General features: G+C 50.7%; 7 protein-coding genes across 7 annotated transcripts; 1 reads left to right on the forward strand and 6 right to left on the reverse strand.

Moving 5' to 3' along the window:
• Nucleotides 1–447: 447 nt before the first annotated feature.
• LOC4814550 (vitellogenin-3) lies at nucleotides 448–2,619 on the reverse strand. Its single transcript, XM_001354574.4, has 3 exons — nucleotides 2,291–2,619; nucleotides 1,969–2,228; nucleotides 448–1,437 (listed from the first exon to the last, which is right to left on the reverse strand). The coding sequence occupies exons 1-3, from the start codon at nucleotides 2,571–2,573 to the stop codon at nucleotides 721–723; spliced, it is 1,260 nt and encodes a 419-aa protein (XP_001354610.2). The 5' UTR covers nucleotides 2,574–2,619; the 3' UTR covers nucleotides 448–720.
• Nucleotides 2,620–3,660: 1,041 nt separating this feature from the next.
• On the reverse strand, nucleotides 3,661–5,072 carry LOC4814447 (probable phospholipase A1 magnifin). The gene is made up of 2 exons (XM_001354575.4): nucleotides 4,620–5,072; nucleotides 3,661–4,434 (listed from the first exon to the last, which is right to left on the reverse strand). The coding sequence occupies exons 1-2, from the start codon at nucleotides 5,055–5,057 to the stop codon at nucleotides 3,757–3,759; spliced, it is 1,116 nt and encodes a 371-aa protein (XP_001354611.3). The 5' UTR covers nucleotides 5,058–5,072; the 3' UTR covers nucleotides 3,661–3,756.
• A 1,123-nt stretch (nucleotides 5,073–6,195) lies between these two features.
• LOC117185184 (phospholipase A1 2-like) lies at nucleotides 6,196–7,643 on the reverse strand. The gene is made up of 2 exons (XM_033385479.1): nucleotides 7,190–7,643; nucleotides 6,196–6,994 (listed from the first exon to the last, which is right to left on the reverse strand). The coding sequence occupies exons 1-2, from the start codon at nucleotides 7,625–7,627 to the stop codon at nucleotides 6,305–6,307; spliced, it is 1,128 nt and encodes a 375-aa protein (XP_033241370.1). The 5' UTR covers nucleotides 7,628–7,643; the 3' UTR covers nucleotides 6,196–6,304.
• Nucleotides 7,644–8,636: 993 nt separating this feature from the next.
• LOC6901224 (phospholipase A1 2-like) lies at nucleotides 8,637–10,085 on the reverse strand. Its single transcript, XM_002133889.3, has 2 exons — nucleotides 9,645–10,085; nucleotides 8,637–9,564 (listed from the first exon to the last, which is right to left on the reverse strand). Exons 1-2 carry the CDS (start codon nucleotides 10,068–10,070, stop codon nucleotides 8,875–8,877), a joined length of 1,116 nt encoding a protein of 371 aa, XP_002133925.2. The 5' UTR covers nucleotides 10,071–10,085; the 3' UTR covers nucleotides 8,637–8,874.
• Nucleotides 10,086–12,567: 2,482 nt separating this feature from the next.
• On the forward strand, nucleotides 12,568–13,478 carry LOC4814654 (filaggrin). The gene has a single exon (XM_001354573.4). The coding sequence runs from the start codon at nucleotides 12,787–12,789 to the stop codon at nucleotides 13,342–13,344; it is 558 nt and encodes a 185-aa protein (XP_001354609.3). The 5' UTR covers nucleotides 12,568–12,786; the 3' UTR covers nucleotides 13,345–13,478.
• Nucleotides 13,479–13,563: 85 nt separating this feature from the next.
• On the reverse strand, nucleotides 13,564–13,993 carry LOC6901223 (uncharacterized). Its single transcript, XM_002133888.2, has 2 exons — nucleotides 13,879–13,993; nucleotides 13,564–13,823 (listed from the first exon to the last, which is right to left on the reverse strand). The coding sequence occupies exons 1-2, from the start codon at nucleotides 13,991–13,993 to the stop codon at nucleotides 13,564–13,566; spliced, it is 375 nt and encodes a 124-aa protein (XP_002133924.2).
• A 958-nt stretch (nucleotides 13,994–14,951) lies between these two features.
• Nucleotides 14,952–16,459, reverse strand: LOC6901222 (glycine, alanine and asparagine-rich protein). Its single transcript, XM_002133887.3, has one exon. It carries the CDS (start codon nucleotides 16,388–16,390, stop codon nucleotides 15,137–15,139), a length of 1,254 nt encoding a protein of 417 aa, XP_002133923.3. The 5' UTR covers nucleotides 16,391–16,459; the 3' UTR covers nucleotides 14,952–15,136.
• Between the last annotated feature and the right edge of the window lie 345 nt (nucleotides 16,460–16,804).

Consider the following 16,804-nt stretch of genomic DNA (forward strand, 5'->3'; position numbering starts at 1 on the left):
GCTCATTGGAAGTATTCTAATGCTCTAGCTAACATTGTAACCACCTGATTCAGATGACAACTTTCGACCCATAGCATCTAGGACATCCAGCCCATTAAGGAGTGAACTCATTCCCAGCGGCACCCCGCTCCAGTGGAGAGTCAAGTCAACATTCACCAGTGCTGTGTGGCTGACCTTAGCTGGCAGTAAAGCATCGTCTGGATGGCAAGCCAGAACCAGACGACATCCAATTCCGATTTCCCCCACTAACCGATCCCACTGTACGAGTCGGCCAGGGCGCCAGGCAGTCAGAGAGACTGACTCGAGTCAACAATCATCTGGCAGCGCGGAGCTCGTTGCATGCCAGGCGGGACGGGCGTCGTTAGTGGCGACACTGCGGCCTCTTTACCACAAGCTGTTTTTCTCCTTGCCGCTTTGCATAAGCACAAATAATAAACACGAATTTAATTGAATTGTCAACGCTTAGAAGGCAAATTGTATTTTGCTTATCGGCCAACCGCAATCGGGCCAGGCCCAGGCCGAGACCGAGAGCGAAAGCGAGAGCAGGCCGGTGTTAGCCAACAACAGAGTGATAGAGAGCATAAACAAGAAAAACAATAACAAGGCCTTACTCTAGCTCTAGCGATACATACATATATGTGCATAGATATGCAGTAGAGAATATGTTTGAGAAGGTTATATTAGAATAGGAAAGGAATAGGAATAGGAATAGGGATAGGCTTAGGACTGGCTCGGAGTCGAGGTCGGGGTAGTGGTCGAGTCCGGCCCATTGGGACAGACGCCGCAATGCTCATGACTCATCGTGCGCACGATGTTGGCATGCTTGCCGTACGGGGATGTGCCGCTGACCTCCAGGAAGTAGTTGCCCCGGATGGTGGTCGGCGCGGCGTAGCCCATGGGGTGCTCGTTGCCCGGGCAGCGGAGATCTCGCAGGCGCTGCATTGAGTTGCATCGCGTGGCCATGAAGTTATGCTCGTTGCCGGGAAAGACGGACTCCGCGTAGTACTGCCAGGCGCGGGCATGGGCACAGACCACCGAGTAGCAGCCCTCGGGCAACGGATGGATGCCGCCCGGATAGAAGTCGGCGTCCCCCAGCGGATCCTTCTTGCCCAGCACCCCCGGGTTGCTGTGTATCACGTCGATGAAGGCGGCATCGCCGCGCAGCAGGCCGGACAGAATCTCGCCCTCGTTGAAGCATGGCTTGGCCGGGTCCAGGCCGGTGATCCGTGGTATCGTCTTGCCCGTCAGACGTTGCAGATGCCGACCCGCAGAGCCCACAATGTGAGCGCCCAGACTGTGGCCAATAAGATGAATGTTTTCCACGGGCACCAGGTCCAGCAAATGGACCAGGCCATGGGCAATGTTCTCGCCAATCTCCTCCGTGTTGAAAGCCGACCATGTGTACAGGGTGTCCACGAACCGAGCCGCATCCACAGCCTAAAAGTATAGGGTACTTTATATATTTTACTCTGCTCATAACTCTGCTTGTAGAGAGTGGGTTTCTGGTATATAGTGATATATATATGATCCCTCACAAACTGTTTTTTGGCTTCGTGCCAAATGAAGAGTGAGCGAGAAAAAAAACCGAAATGATGATACCTGCTTTGTTCGGTCCGTCTTGGGCGAAAGATTCGATGTTATGAGAAAGCTGAGACGTGGATTCGAACTAACCGAGTCCTACCGAATCTCAGAACCGACCGAATCCCACCGAGTCGAATCGTGTCCCTCAAAGCCCCACCGAGTCCCACAGAATCTATTCGGTTTCGTGTGCTTGACAGAAGTCCAACGCGAAGGCAAACGAAGTGTTGTAGTGAATTTTTTAGGGACTTAACCGAGCAGATCAGGTTTCTTCTTATACAATTTTTGCATGGGAGGGCTTCTCTTCTGGAACTTGTTCACGAAATCCACAGATATGGAAGAAAACTGATCCGTTTCGCTCCCTGTCAATGCCCAGGTCCCCGAACTTACCACAAAGTTGACATCACCGCGACAATTATAGGCCTTGGACAGGACATCTATGGTGTCGGAGCCATTCACTGTGGTGGTCCAGCCGGTGGCCAAGATGACGACCTTCTTCTTGGGATTAAACTCCGGGCTCTTCCACATGGATTCCGCGTCGGTAAGCGCAAAGTTGGTCTTGGTGCAGGCGCCCTGGAGCTGGAAGTTCATCTTATTGATGTCCGGCGTAAACTTGGACTTGATTTTATGCGAGGACAGGGCCTGGGAACCTGCCAATTCGCGAACATATTTCTCACTTAAGCCTCACTCTTGGAGGTGGAGGTCTACTCACATATGAAATTGAGAGTGCTGGAGACATACTCAAAGGGGTAGCCGGCAATCAACTGCTTGCTGCCATCGAGCAGGCCCTGGGGAGTGGGCAGGAGGCTGGGATCGATGATGCTCGTGCTGACGGAGCCAATCGAGTCTATGACATCGGGCAGGGTCCACTCAATGGACTGAATTGGGCGGGCCAACTGGACCACAAGCAGTCCCATCAACAGTAGTCGCCCTGTCATCTTGGCCAGGCCATGGCGGCCCTGATGCTGGTCATGAATGCGTCTTGGGTTACCCATCCTGGACGGGAGCTGAGCGCGCACTGAGTGCCGGAAACTGCTCGACAAAAGTATTTATAGCCCAGGGAGCCTAGCATCACCTTATATATAATTCCATATCGATGTGTTGTGTGTTTCATGCGCATCACAGCAATCAGATAAGGTGCACTTGTCACTTAATTAGTTTCCATTTCGATCACACTCATTCGCGCACTCGATCGCTTGCCGGCGTCCCCTCCCCGCTGCCGCTGCCACAGGCACTGCCGCAGCCAGAGACGCAACCGAGCCCGGGTCTAGAATCGGAATCGGAATCGAAATCAGAAGCCGAAGCAGATCTCGAGACAGAGATAGAGTGTGGTGGCAACCTGCAGTCGCATGCCCAACACTCATCTGCATAAATTTCAATTCCAAACCAACTCAAAACTCGGATCAGCGGCCATAGGAACAACAAGCGATAGAGCCAAGGCCCACCCGATACGGCTAACACTCTTTCGTCGGACTATTCTCAATGACAAGAGTTCGAAAGTGATCCCACTGGTCTCTGATCTAACGGCACCGAGGGTCGAGAGCGAACTGATTAGACCCGCACACAGATTGCATTCCGCTTGGGAGCTCCATAAATAGACGCAAGCTTCCTCATCCAGCCGGCAAGGTCTGCTCCCCGGGAGTGTATCAAAATATAGGCAGAGTCTCACGTATACGACATCAAACGACTGCCTGCTGCTGGTTACGACGACAGCGCCATATTAATGCGGACCCGTTTCCGACCCATTGCTCATTGCCCGCATCGGATTCACATTCTCCATTCTCCGTTCTCCGTTCTCAACTCGATGTTCCCGATCCCCAAGCCATTGTTATGCTGTCGACGTGCACCTGATAATTATCGGTGGGTACGCCCTGGACGCTGGTACCCCCTCCAAAGCACCAAAGCCCAAAAATACGTCACCAAAAAATTAATTCTGGCTTCTCTGCGATTCACGACGCGAGTTCCCAACGCGAGTCACGAGGTGGGAGGTCTCCCCCATAAGAGCTTGGATGATGCACAGGTATGGATATGAATTCACTGGGGAATTTCCCCTAGTCCTAGTCCTTGACCAGCCGACAAAAGTACAAATCGAAGACATTTATTCAATGGATCTAAGATATAAATTGCAGGCTTATTGGTTAGGAGGACACTGTCCACCCCACTAGCCCCACTAGAGTCCTAGCAGGCTCCGCACTGGCTATTGCTTGCGGTGTAGGCCTCGGGGTTTGCATTTGTGCCGAACGGCTCTTCGTCGTTAGCATCCACATAGAAAAACCCCTGATCACGGGCACTGGCGCCGTAGCCCATGACAGCCCGGGTATCGTTACAATTGCGTCCGTCCCAGAGATCCGCGTACCGACCGCAGCTCTTGCCAAGGAAGTTATTTGTGTTGGTGCGGTACACCGTCTCGGAATAGTACTTGACGGCACGGTCGTGCGAGCAGCTGACCGACGCCCCGCAGCCGCTCTTGAACGCAAACAGTCCCTCGACATAGAAGTCAGCGTCGCCCACGACCTTCGGTGTGCCCAGAACTCCGGGATTCGTGTGTATGATATCGACGAACTCTGCATCGCCGCTCCGTACGCCCCCCAGATTGTTGCCATCGTAGAAACAAGGGTTGGCCGGGTCCAGGCCCGTCACTCGCGCCAGAGTCGCTCCCTCTGACAACTTTTTGAAGTTCCGGCCGGCCGATCCCGCAATCTGCGCCCCCAGGCTGTGTCCCACCAAGTGCACTTTCTGGATCACATAGGATCTGTCCAGCTTCAGCAAGGCCTCCGCCACATACGCACCGATGGCCTCCGTGTTCAGGGCCGACCACGAGTAGAGGGTGTCAATGAAGTCGGCTGCATCCAGCAACTGGTGAAGAAAGGCAAGTTGACCATTTTAGATATCAGCTATGACTCGATCAGATATTGTGCTGTGGAGGAGTACTTTGAAACATTGTGGTTAACATTTAAACAATCACATGGGGGGGAAGAACTATCAGGAACGAAAGGTACAATCATCTAAGACGAACTTGGATCTAGTCAGTGTCACTTTACCACAAAATTGGTGTCGTTGCGGCAGTTATAGGCCTTGGCAGCTGGTCCACTGTTCGAATCGGTAATGCTCGTCCGCCAGCCCGTAATGAAGATGACTGTGGGCCGATCCTGGTAGAAGCCCGGCGCCTCCCACAGCTTCTCGGCCTCAGTAAGCGGAATGCTGACATTCTGGCACTCGTCAGTGCGCAGAAGGAAACTCATGCGCGACATGTCCGGTATAATCTTTGTCTGGACAAGGCCTAGGTCAACGATTGTGCTGCATAGTTTGTTGAGCTGGGAGAAGGTGATGCCCAGCGGAAGCCCAACGAACACTTGCTGCAGCGTATCCTGCAGCTGTTCCAGCCGCGCTCCCAAGTCCAGTCCTTTCTGGGTCTCACTTTCACTGGAACCAGCCAGACCTAAAGCCAGAAGAAGTAGCACCGGAGTGAAAGGTGTCATGGTTGTGTGAGGAGACCCCAGCCCTTGGCCACCCTTTTATGCAAATGTGGGCCGATCCAGAAAATATTTGCGCAATTAATATTAATCTAATATTGAGGGCTCCTAAAGATATCCACTTTATGGATTCTCTGTAGTTATTAGTTTCGTGTTCCTGCAGAGCTGCCAGCGATACTGAGAGCCCACAGTGGCTGGTTTTCTGAAAACACGCTACAAAAATCATAACATTCATCTTTTAAGCTACGACTCCCAAAAGGGACACAATTAAATCATTAATAAAATTGTTTAGAAATCATTAAGCAATAAAAAACCGAAAAGCTTCGTCTAATATACTCTTTCCAATGTTGAGCAAATATTTTAAATAATTATTTTGTAAGTAAAAAAAGAGAGAAAAGAGTACCTACGACCGTGAATTATGTTCTAAAGTTAATTCTTGCACTTTGTATATACTCTTTCCACTTAATGACCTATTTTATTAGAATCTTACAGGTCGTAGCAGCCTCTCTCTCTCTCTTCCCACAGCAATGCCAGCCGTTACAACTCGCTCGCATCCGCCATGGGGTGAACACTGAACGAGGAACAGTGTGTGTGAGGGAGAAGAGAGACCGATAGACAGACCGATAGACGGGTATAAAAGCAAGGAAAATGAGTGATATATGTTTGTAGGTAGACCAAAACGAAGATCTGTTCAACACGCTTCTGAAACAGAAATCTTAGCTTTGAACAACGATTAAACGCATACCTAATACTTAATTGAAGTACACTTTCCGAACTTTGCAACGAGTTTTCGGAAAACGAACCACTGTGCACTGGTTTACAGCTGCCTTCGTTGTCACCTGCGACAATAAAACCCTCTACGGTCGTTAAAAATAATGCAACTACAATGAGAAAAAACCTACATCGTATACATACACTGAGAAGTGCTCAAAACCATGCTAGAAGTTTTCTTCTATTCTGTTTTTTCAGTCTGGCTATAATAGTGATCCGGTCTTATCGAAATTCTGCAATCTAGTATGTGGTAATTCCCTTGATTTATTAGGTAGGGGTGGAGGAGATATCACAGGTTGCTCTTTGTCGTATAGTCTCTGAGATCTAGGTGCTCATTAAGACGGACTAACGGACAGGGTTATATGGACGCGGCTATTGATGCTAAATATACTTTATTGGGTCGGAAACGTCTAACATACCCCTATACTCGTTGACTGCCGGATATAATCAGTTTGACTTGATGCTTAACGCCACTGGAAGGCCTAACAGGCTCCGCACTGGCTATTGCTTGAGGTGTAGGCCTCCGGGTTTGCATTTGTGCCGAACGGCTCTTCGTCGTTAGCATCCACATAGAAGATCCCACGCTCACGGACACTGGCATCGTGTCCCATGACTGTCCGCGTATCCTTACAATTGCGTGCATCCGAGAGATCCGTTTCCCGAACGCAGTGCTTGCCAAGGAAGCTATTTCCGTTCGTGCGATACACAGTCTCAGTCCAGTATTCGACGGCACGTTCGTGCGAGCATGGGACTTTTGTGACCGTCAAAATCCCGCAGCCGGTCTGAAATGGAGAATCTCCATGGACAAAGAAGTCAGCGTCGCCCACGACCTTCGGTGTGCCCAGAACGCCGGGATTCGTGTGTATGATGTCGACGAACTCTGCATCGCCGCTCCGTACGCCCTTTGGATCGTTGCCTTTGTAGAAACAAGGGTTGGCCGGGTCCAGGCCCGTCACTCGCGCCAGAGTCGCTCCCTCTGACAACTTTTTGAAGTTGCGGCCTGCCGATCCCGCAATCTGCGCCCCCAGGCTGTGTCCCACCAAGTGCACTTTCTGGATCACATAGGATCTGTCCAGCTTCAGCAGGGCCTCCGCCACATACGCCCCGATGACCTCCGTGTTCAGGGCCGACCACGAGTATAGGGTGTCGATGAAGTCGGCTGCATCCAGCAACTGGTGAAGAAAGGCAAGTTGACCATTTTAGATATCAGTAATTAGTCAGCTATGACTCGATCGGATATTGTGCTGTGGAGGAGTACTTTGAAACAGTGTAGTTAACATTTAAACAATCACTTGGGGGGGAAAACTATCCGGAACGAAAGGTACAATCATCTAAGACGAACTTGGATCTAGTCATTGTCACTTTACCACAAAATTGGTGTCGTTGCGGCAGTTATAGGCCTTGTCAGCTGGTCCACTGTTCGAATCGGTAATGCTCGTCCGCCAGCCCGTAATGAAGATGACTGTGGGCCGATCCTGGTAGAAGCCCGGCGCCTCCCACAGCTTCTCGGCCTCAGTAAGCGGAATGCTGACATTCTGGCACTCGTCAGTGCGCAGAAGGAAACTCATGCGCGACATGTCCGGTATAATCTTTGTCTGGACAAGGCCTAGGTCCACGATTGTGCTGCATAGTTTGTTGAGCTGGGAGAAGGTGATGCCCAGCGGAAGCCCAACGAACACTTGCTGCAGCGTATCCTGCAGCTGTTCCAGCCGCGCTCCCAAGTCCAGTCCTTTCTGGGTCTCACTTTCACTGGAACCAGCCAGGCCCAGGGCCAGAAGAAGCAGCACCGGAGTGAAAGGTGTCATGGTTGTGTGAGGAGACCTAAGCCCTTGGCCACCCTTTTATGCAAATGTGGGCCGATCCAGAAAATATTTGCGCAATTAATATTAATCTAATATTGAGGGCTCCTAAAGATATCCACTTTATGGATTCTCTGTAGTTATTAGTTTCGTGTTCCTGCAGAGCTGCCAGCGATACTGAGAGCCCACAGTGGCTGGTTTTCTGAAAACACGCTACAAAAATCATAACATTCATCTTTTAAGCTACGACTCCCAAAAGGGACACAATTAAATCATTAATAAAATTGTTTAGAAATCATTAAGCAATAAAAAACCGAAAAGCTTCGTCTAATATACTCTTTCCAATGTTGAGCAAATATTTTAAATAATTATTTTGTAAGTAAAAAAAGAGAGAAAAGAGTACCTACGACCGTGAATTATGTTCTAAAGTTAATTCTTGCACTTTGTATATACTCTTTCCACTTAATGACCTATTTTATTAGAATCTTACAGGTCGTAGCAGCCTCTCTCTCTCTCTTCCCACAGCAATGCCAGCCGTTACAACTCGCTCGCATCCGCCATGGGGTGAACACTGAACGAGGAACAGTGTGTGTGAGGGAGAAGAGAGACCGATAGACAGACCGATAGACGGGTATAAAAGCAAGGAAAATGAGTGATATATGTTTGTAGGTAGACCAAAACGAAGATCTGTTCAACACGCTTCTGAAACAGAAATCTTAGCTTTGAACAACGATTAAACGCATACCTAATACTTAATTGAAGTACACTTTCCGAACTTTGCAACGAGTTTTCGGAAAACGAACCACTGTGCACTGGTTTACAGCTGCCTTCGTTGTCACCTGCGACAATAAAACCCTCTACGGTCGTTAAAAATAATGCAACTACAATGAGAAAAAACCTACATCGTATACATACACTGAGAAGTGCTCAAAACCATGCTAGAAGTTTTCTTCTATTCTGTTTTTTCAGTCTGGCTATAATAGTGATCCGGTCTTATCGAAATTCTGCAATCTAGTATGTGGTAATTCCCTTGATTTATTAGGTAGGGGTGGAGGAGATATCACAGGTTGCTCTTTGTCGTATAGTCTCTGAGATCTAGGTGCTCATTAAGACGGACTAACGGACAGGGTTATATGGACGCGGCTATTGATGCTAAATATACTTTATTGGGTCGGAAACGTCTAACATACCCCTATACTCGTTGACTGCCGGATATAATCAGTTTGACTTGATGCTTAACGCCACTGGAAGGCCTAACAGGCTCCGCACTGGCTATTGCTTGAGGTGTAGGCCTCCGGGTTTGCATTTGTGCCGAACGGCTCTTCGTCGTTAGCATCCACATAGAAGATCCCACGCTCACGGACACTGGCATCGTGTCCCATGACTGTCCGCGTATCCTTACAATTGCGTGCATCCGAGAGATCCGTTTCCCGAACGCAGTGCTTGCCAAGGAAGCTATTTCCGTTCGTGCGATACACAGTCTCAGTCCAGTATTCGACGGCACGTTCGTGCGAGCATGGGACTTTTGTGACCGTCAAAATCCCGCAGCCGGTCTGAAATGGAGAATCTCCATGGACAAAGAAGTCAGCGTCGCCCACGACCTTCGGTGTGCCCAGAACGCCGGGATTCGTGTGTATGATGTCGACGAACTCTGCATCGCCGCTCCGTACGCCCTTTGGATCGTTGCCTTTGTAGAAACAAGGGTTGGCCGGGTCCAGGCCCGTTACCCGCGCTAGAGTCGCTCCTCCAGACAACTTTTTGAAGTTCCGGCCGGCCGATCCCGCAATCTGCGCACCCAGGCTGTGTCCCACCAAGTGCACTTTCCGGCTCACATAGGATCTGTCCAGCTTCAGCAGGGCCTCGGCCAAATACGCCCCGATGACCTCCGTGTTCAGGGCCGCCAACGGGTAGAGGGTGTCAATGAAGTTGTCTGCATCCAGCACCTGGCGAAGAAAGGCAAATTAGGTGGAAAATTAGGCTAGTCCGCATGTTTACATGTTGGAGAGGTATGAAAGTTACTTACCACGAAATTCGTATCGTTGCGGCAGTTGTAGGCCTTGGCAACAGGCCCGCTGTTCGACCTTTTTATGTTCGTCAGCCAGCCCGTAATGTAGATGACTGTGGGCCGATCCTGGTGGAAGCCCGGCGCCTCCCACAGTCGCTCGGCCTCAGTAAGCGGAATGCTGACATTCTGGCAGTCGTCAGTGCGCAGAAGGAAACTCATGCGCGCCATGTCCGGTGGATCCAATGGCGGAAAAGCGCCCAGGTCATTGAGCTGACTGCATAAATAACCGAGCGCTGAGAATGGTAGGCCCAGCTTGATCTTAGCGAATAGTTTGTACAGCTTGGGCGGCGGTTTTAGAAAACGATTTTCCCTGGAATCACCGCTGGCCGGAGCAACGACCAGGCCCACAGCCAGAATAAGCAGCACCGGAATAAAAGATGTCATGGTTGTGTGAGGAGACCACGGCCCGAGGCCACCCTTTTATGCAAATGTGGGCCAATCCAGAAAATATTTACGGAAATAAATCTAATATTCATGGCCCCCACAGATATCCACGTTCTGGATTCTTTCACGATGAATGGCCCCAGCCGCTCCAGTTTCGAGTGCCAGTAGTGATACGGAGAGCGTGAGCGGTACACGTGCCCACGCTGCCAGAAGCGGGGCCCGATTCGCTTGCCCAACCAGGCGGCTTTCCCACTCGACGGAGGATCACCTGGCGGAGGGGGGCAGGGCATTGGCAATCGCATAATTTTCGTAAAATATTTTGCGTTAGGAAATGCAGCTACTGCCAAAATGCGAGCTAACTAATAACTGCTTTGCTCCGGCTACCAATTACCGACTACGACTACGGCTACCACTCCCCCACTCGGCCCACCATTGTGGGTGTACAACCACACTGCACCACAATCTGCGGCGGCTATTACATTTGTAATTTTTGAGCCCCACTCCCCCACACTCCACCTGGAATTGCTGTTGCTGCTCCCAACGATGCCGCTCTGGATGTTTATGTTGCTTTTGTTGCCGCCGTGTGCCGTCACGCGAGCCAACAGCCAAAGGAGTGAGAGTGTGAGTGAGAGTGAGAGTGCCGGGAGCTGGGCATTTGATCGGACGATTCACGGCTTAATCTTCCCTAAATGATTGTTCATGTGCACGGTACGTTATCGATAATTTATCGCAGCTAAAAAGTTTCGCAAATTTATTCCATTTGAAAGTTAGATCATTGGAGCACTAAATAGTATCTTTACTTTCTAATCTACCCGTACCATACACCAAAAAATATTCACCAAAATGATCTGATATGATTTCTGATTGTCTTTCTCAATCGTAATGTTAAGGCCTCCACTATATTGTAGAAAGGTATTCCTGAAATGTATTTTTGAACTATATTTCAAGTCAGAGCACCCAAACGTCGTGTGGATTTTGATTGTCTTCATTTCGGCGAATTGTTCGCACATTTCACGAGTATTGTACGAGTATTGACGGCAGCTACAATCAGCCAGATGTTATACTTATTGTGCATGTAACGTTGGCTATTTTGCTTCGCTTTTTACCTATTGCAATCTTGCCAGATATTCGTTCGTGTCCGTTATGGGTTATTGTTTGGGTTAGTGGATTGGGTGAGTGTGTCAGCGATCAGGCCTAGTCGTACTCGCTCGCTCTGTTGGCTCGAGGCTTTTGGCTTTTAATTGCAGTCAGAAATCAATCAATTCCGACTGCTCCAAATCTTTTTGGGTTGCCCCTGTGACTCAACAAACGCACACCAGGTTAGGGGCCGAAAAAATGTACATTATTTATAAAGAAATTACCCTATATTTTGATAAAGAACCTCAAGAACAAAGCTATCTAACAAGTTATTTTTTGTTTAGCTTAGGAAATAAAAGTGCAAAAACAAATGGAAATACCTAAGAAGCTAAGCACGTTGCAGATATACAAAAAATGCTGTAGGGCGCAGGCTTAAACTGCTAATTGTATCTGGTATTGTAATTGCTTTCCCGAACTGCCATATCTCTCAGGTTGTACGGCTATAAAGCAGAAAAGAAACCTCTTCCGAAGTCTCCTGAGGGCTTCTAGATGGTCGTGCCTGTTTCCAGGATGAGCACGAGGCCCAAACAGAACGGATCAGAAAAGTACAGGCATCTAGGGGTAACATTTCTCAGCAGATGACAAGATGCTATACCTATTGATGGTGTCGCCAAACCGCTTTCCGCATGGCATAGATAACTGGCTGTTCAAACTGCGGCTACAACTCCCCCAATCATATTTGAACTTCATTTGTTTGGTCGCGCTCATGATGGCCAGCTGGCAAGTGCAATTTGTGGGGGGGCTTTGCACAATGAAGATCTCTTACTGCATTGTTTGGGGCGAGACCCCAAGACAGAGACAACAAGTCAAAATGTGTGCGTTTGCTAGTGGCTGTGGCTGAGCCTGCCATTCTATTGTTGATAAACTCAATTAGTTGGCCAATTGACGGACTTGTGCCAAAATTTGGGAGCTTCCGCATCGGCACCTGAGATCCGCCATAGATAAGAGGGAGAGAGGCATAGCGGACATAGAAGGGTAGCAGGGAGGGGGGATGGGTGATTGTGGATTGCGCAACACCGAGCTTACACCGAGAACAGCCTCAGACTAATGGCCGAAAAAGGCAAATGCGAAAATATTACGTATACGCACCATTGCAGCAACAGGCTATTCAATGGCTACGTCGGCATAGGCATCGGCATCGGCATCGGCGTCAGCGTCCACGTAATGCGGAGTAAGTGCAGCAAATTATCAGCTCCAGCCGAACGGGCCGAGCGCCAGGGGGCAGGCAGCAGGCAGGCACCAGGCACCAGGCAGGCAGATGTCCGTTGCAACATTTTGGATGGCATGGCCCAAACGGAGCAACTCAAGCCAAGCCAAACAAAAGCAAAGCAAAGCGAAGCTGCTGATGTTGCAGTGCCTGTTGTTGTAGCTTTTGCTGTTGTTGTGGTTGGAGAATGCAGGAAAATGCAGCACGTACACATGTGTGTGTGTGTGGCAAGGCAAGGCCCGAAGCATATAAAATGAAACAGAGTTTGCCAAAAGAAATTAGTTGATTCGAAACATTTCGCCGCGTCGGTTAAGCCCCACTATCAGAGATTCAGATTCAGATTTCTGGAAACCATCCTCAATCAAAGACAATATGTTCACGTACCGCCTGAAGCTGATGCTCTTGCTGGGCCATCTCTTGGCCGGCGCCCAGTGCTCGCCCATTGGCGAGGACTACGCCTCGGGCGTGCCCTCGGCTGGCCTGCTGGGCAACTACGCCGGCGGCCTCACCGGCGGAGAGGCTCTGTCCAAGCTGGACTTCTCCCATGAGTTCTCCAGCTCGGAGCACGACCAGCTGGGCGCCCTTGGCGATCACCTCGGCGAGGAGAGCTTCCCGGCGGACTACGGCAGCAGCGATGCTGGCGAGGAGTATGCGGAGGCCAGTGAGCTGCACTCCCACTACGAGGAGGACCACAAGCCGGTGCCGGGCATCGACCATGGCAAGGGCGCCTTCAGCTACAGCAGCCTGTACGAGTTCAAGGATCGCGACGAGCACGAGCTGCACCAGCTCCAGCACCAGGCTCTCGAGCAGCAAGTGGAGCACGAGCAGGAGCACGAGCACCAGCTCCAGCACGAGCACCAGCAGCTGGAGCATCTGGATCTGGAGCACCAACTGAGTCTGGATCCCCACAGTCTGGATCATCACTACTAATGCTGTGATAGTCAATCCAAAATTTAGCAAAACGCTCAATGATATCCTCGTTAGCAAGTTTTACTCCATTCCTCCTCTTTTTTTTGTGCTATTTTGTGAAGCGATATTTGAAATAAATCTAAGTTTAAAAGAATACCTATATATATACGTCGTTTTTGGGTAACTTGAGAAGCTCCATAATGTGAACACCAGTGGAATTTTGGGTCTTGTGTCTAGCGTCTAGCGTCCATGGGCCTTCACGAGTGGATGTTTGAGCTGGGAAAAGTCCACATTGTCGCTGATCACGATTCGGGGCTCATGAGCTGGGAGATGGGGCTGGGGCAGGCCAGAGTGCGGCAGGTGCGAGGACACTCCCTCCACGTAGAAGTGGGGCCACGGCTGGGAGTACACACTGCTGGGCACAAGTAGAAGAGTCTGTGCCTCCGTATCGGCGGCCAGCTGCAGGACTCCAGAGCTTATGTGTATAGCCGGTCCATAGCCTGAGAAAATACTTCAATACAGAAGGCAACCAGTGGCTGCATTGCTCATACGCACCGTGGCCGTCGAGTGTCGTTGGCAGCTCCTGTTCCACGGCATGGCCCGCTGTCAGGGTAACGACGACTGCCACCACCATCGCCAGAATGGGCAAATTGAATATAATCACTGGCATTTTGCTGTGGGCCTGGGACTTGGTCTATTGGCCGCAGACAGCACTTTTTATAGCCACCTCGGGACGGAAGTTCTTGGTCTTGGCTGAAAGCCCATCGGGGTTCGATCTTTTCGGTGGCGTTGACACTGTGTTTTCTTGCTGAACTTGGCACACAAATTGCACGCCAACAGGACGATTAAGATCAGTTTGCCAGCTTGTCTTCCAAATCTTTTTACAGACTTTTTAGCCTCAGTTACCAGAACTGTGCAACCGATAGATCTGTAGAAAACCCAGTGAATCTTTCACAATTCAATGATCTCTCATTTTGGCGATCTGATCTGAATAGAAATTACTCTTAATTTCTGGAATAAATGGCTGCATAGACACATGGATTGCATGGAAGAAATTATTAAAAGCGGCACGAACACTTGTCAAAAATGACATAATCGAAACGTACAAAAAGCAAATTAATTTCGTGGATATCCCAGTGATCTAAGAATCAAATAATTTTCTAAAATTACCCAACCAATCAATCAGCACTTAAAGAAGATCGAAAGAATGTTACTCATGTCACGGGGAAATCCAATAAGCAGCCAATGAAAACACCAATCTAGAGGCCAATCGATGGTCTCCTCGACCGGTGGATGGCCTTGCCTTGCTTTCATTGCCAGCTTCTGAGCCGGAGCCGTAGCCGGAATGGGATTCGGAATCGGAATTGCCATCGATTCGTGCAGAGTTAGCGACCGGGTGCTAATTTCGGATAGAATCAATAACACAATGAACTCTGGGACGACACGAGAAACACACAAAGATACAAAACCACGAAAAAAAAAACCCCAAACCAAAATTAGAAGAAGACAAACGAAGGCGATTGAAATTCTGGCGATTGCATAAGCCCAGTCGCGTAAGGTCGAAGCAATTTGAGAGTGTTACGAGACCCAATATAGGTATAATGACCGGGAATTAGAATAGTCTGGACTTCGGGGTGGGGAAAACACACACATGTTTTTGCAGATTTATTTTATGTACACAGCGATCGATTCGGAATTATACATACAACAAAAAAATAATAATTATTCGATTTAGAACTAGGAAAAAAATACACAGTTGAGTAAGGTTAGGTAAGGATGGGTTGAGTACTCTTTTGTGGGGCCAGTGAGGCGCTTAGCAGCCGACGAGCTTCTCCAAGATGCCGCCGCTCTTCCAGCTGCCGCCGCCGTTGTAGCCGCCGTTGTAGCCTCCGTTGTAGCCTCCGTTGTAGCCTCCATTGGAGCCTCCATTGTAGCCTCCGTTGTAGCCTCCGTCGTTGTAGTCACCGTTCCAGCCGCCGCCGCCGCTGGAGCTTGACGCGGAAGAGGATGCACTCGAGTAGCTGCTGGCCACCGGTGCTGGGGCTCCGTACACTGGGGCTGGCACACGTCCAGACTGATCCTCGTCCACAATCAGCTTGATGGTCTTCACAATCTGGGGCCGAGCGGGGGCATAGCTGATGGGAGCCGGGGCTGGAGCGTAGCGGATGGGAGCCGGAGCTGGGGCATAGCTGATCGGAGCTGGGGCGTAGCTGATGGGGCGCGAGATGGCAACGGGAGCCGGGGCCGAGTAGGTGATGGGAGCAGGAGCAGCTTGAACGCGGACCACGGGCTGAGGAGCGGGCACCGAGTAGGTGACTGGAGCGGGGGCAGGAGCCGAGTAGGTCACAGCAGGAGCCCGAGGAGCCGAATAGGTCACAGCGGGAGCTGGAGCGGAGTAAGTCACCGAGGGAGCGGGAGCGGAGTAGGTCACCGAGGGAGCTGGAGCGGAGTAGGTCACAGCCGGAGCTGGAGCGGAGTAGGTCACAGCGGGAGCTGGAGCGGAGTAGGTCACCGAGGGAGCTGGAGCGGAGTAGGTCACAGCAGGCACAGCCTGGGCCGAGCTGGAGGCACTAGCACTGGAGCTGGCGCTGGCGCTGGAGTAGCCCTGGTTGTAGCCGCCATAGCCGCTGTAGCCCGAGGGACCGCCGTAGGAGTACGAGGGCTGCTGCTGCTCCACCACCTTGATGACCTTCACCACCTGCTCGCCGCCGCCATAGCCGCCGCCATAGCCACCTCCATAGCCGCCTCCGTAGCCGCCTCCATAGCCATAGCTGCTGGAGGAGCTCGAGCCGCTGCCGTATCCAGAGTTGTAGACGGGACGGCTGGGCTGGCTGTAGTAGCCCTGGTTGTAGCCGCCGCCGGAGTATCCGCCGCTGCCGTAGCCTCCGCCGTTGCCGTATCCTCCGCCGTTGCCGTAGCCTCCGCCGCCGCCAGAGCTGCCGCCACCGATGCCGCCTCCGAGGCCGCCGCCAATGGCCTTGAGAAGAGCCAGCTTGGCACCCAGCAGGCCCTGGGCGGGAGCGGCAATGGCCAGAAGGGCGAGTGCTATGCTAACGAACAGCTTCATGGTGCGGATTGGGATTGGACTGGATTGGATTGGGTTGGGTGATGGGTTCGGTTCGGTGCTACTGGTTCCTTAAGCAAAACTCAACTGATGTCCCAAATCGTGGAGACGCACTAATTTATAGGCAGCGACAGCGTTCGATCTTTCATCTCGTTCCCTAACACACTTCCCTCGGCTATCAATGGGTACCTGTATCTTCACCTGTATCTGTATCTGTATCTGTATCTGCTTGTGTTTGTATTTGTGTCTGTGTCTGTATCTGTGGATGTGGACGTGGACGTGGATGTGCGAGTGTTTGTATAGTTCTAATCTATGCCACAAGCAGGGCTGAGCTGCGCTTGATCCAACGAGCGACAGTTCGGAGCTTCCCCAAGCTGTTTGCCTAATTCATAAATAGTTACTTATAAGCCCATCCAA

This window comes from Drosophila pseudoobscura, chromosome X (assembly GCF_009870125.1).
Source record: "Drosophila pseudoobscura strain MV-25-SWS-2005 chromosome X, UCI_Dpse_MV25, whole genome shotgun sequence".
Classification (NCBI taxonomy): Eukaryota; Metazoa; Arthropoda; class Insecta; order Diptera; family Drosophilidae; genus Drosophila; species Drosophila pseudoobscura.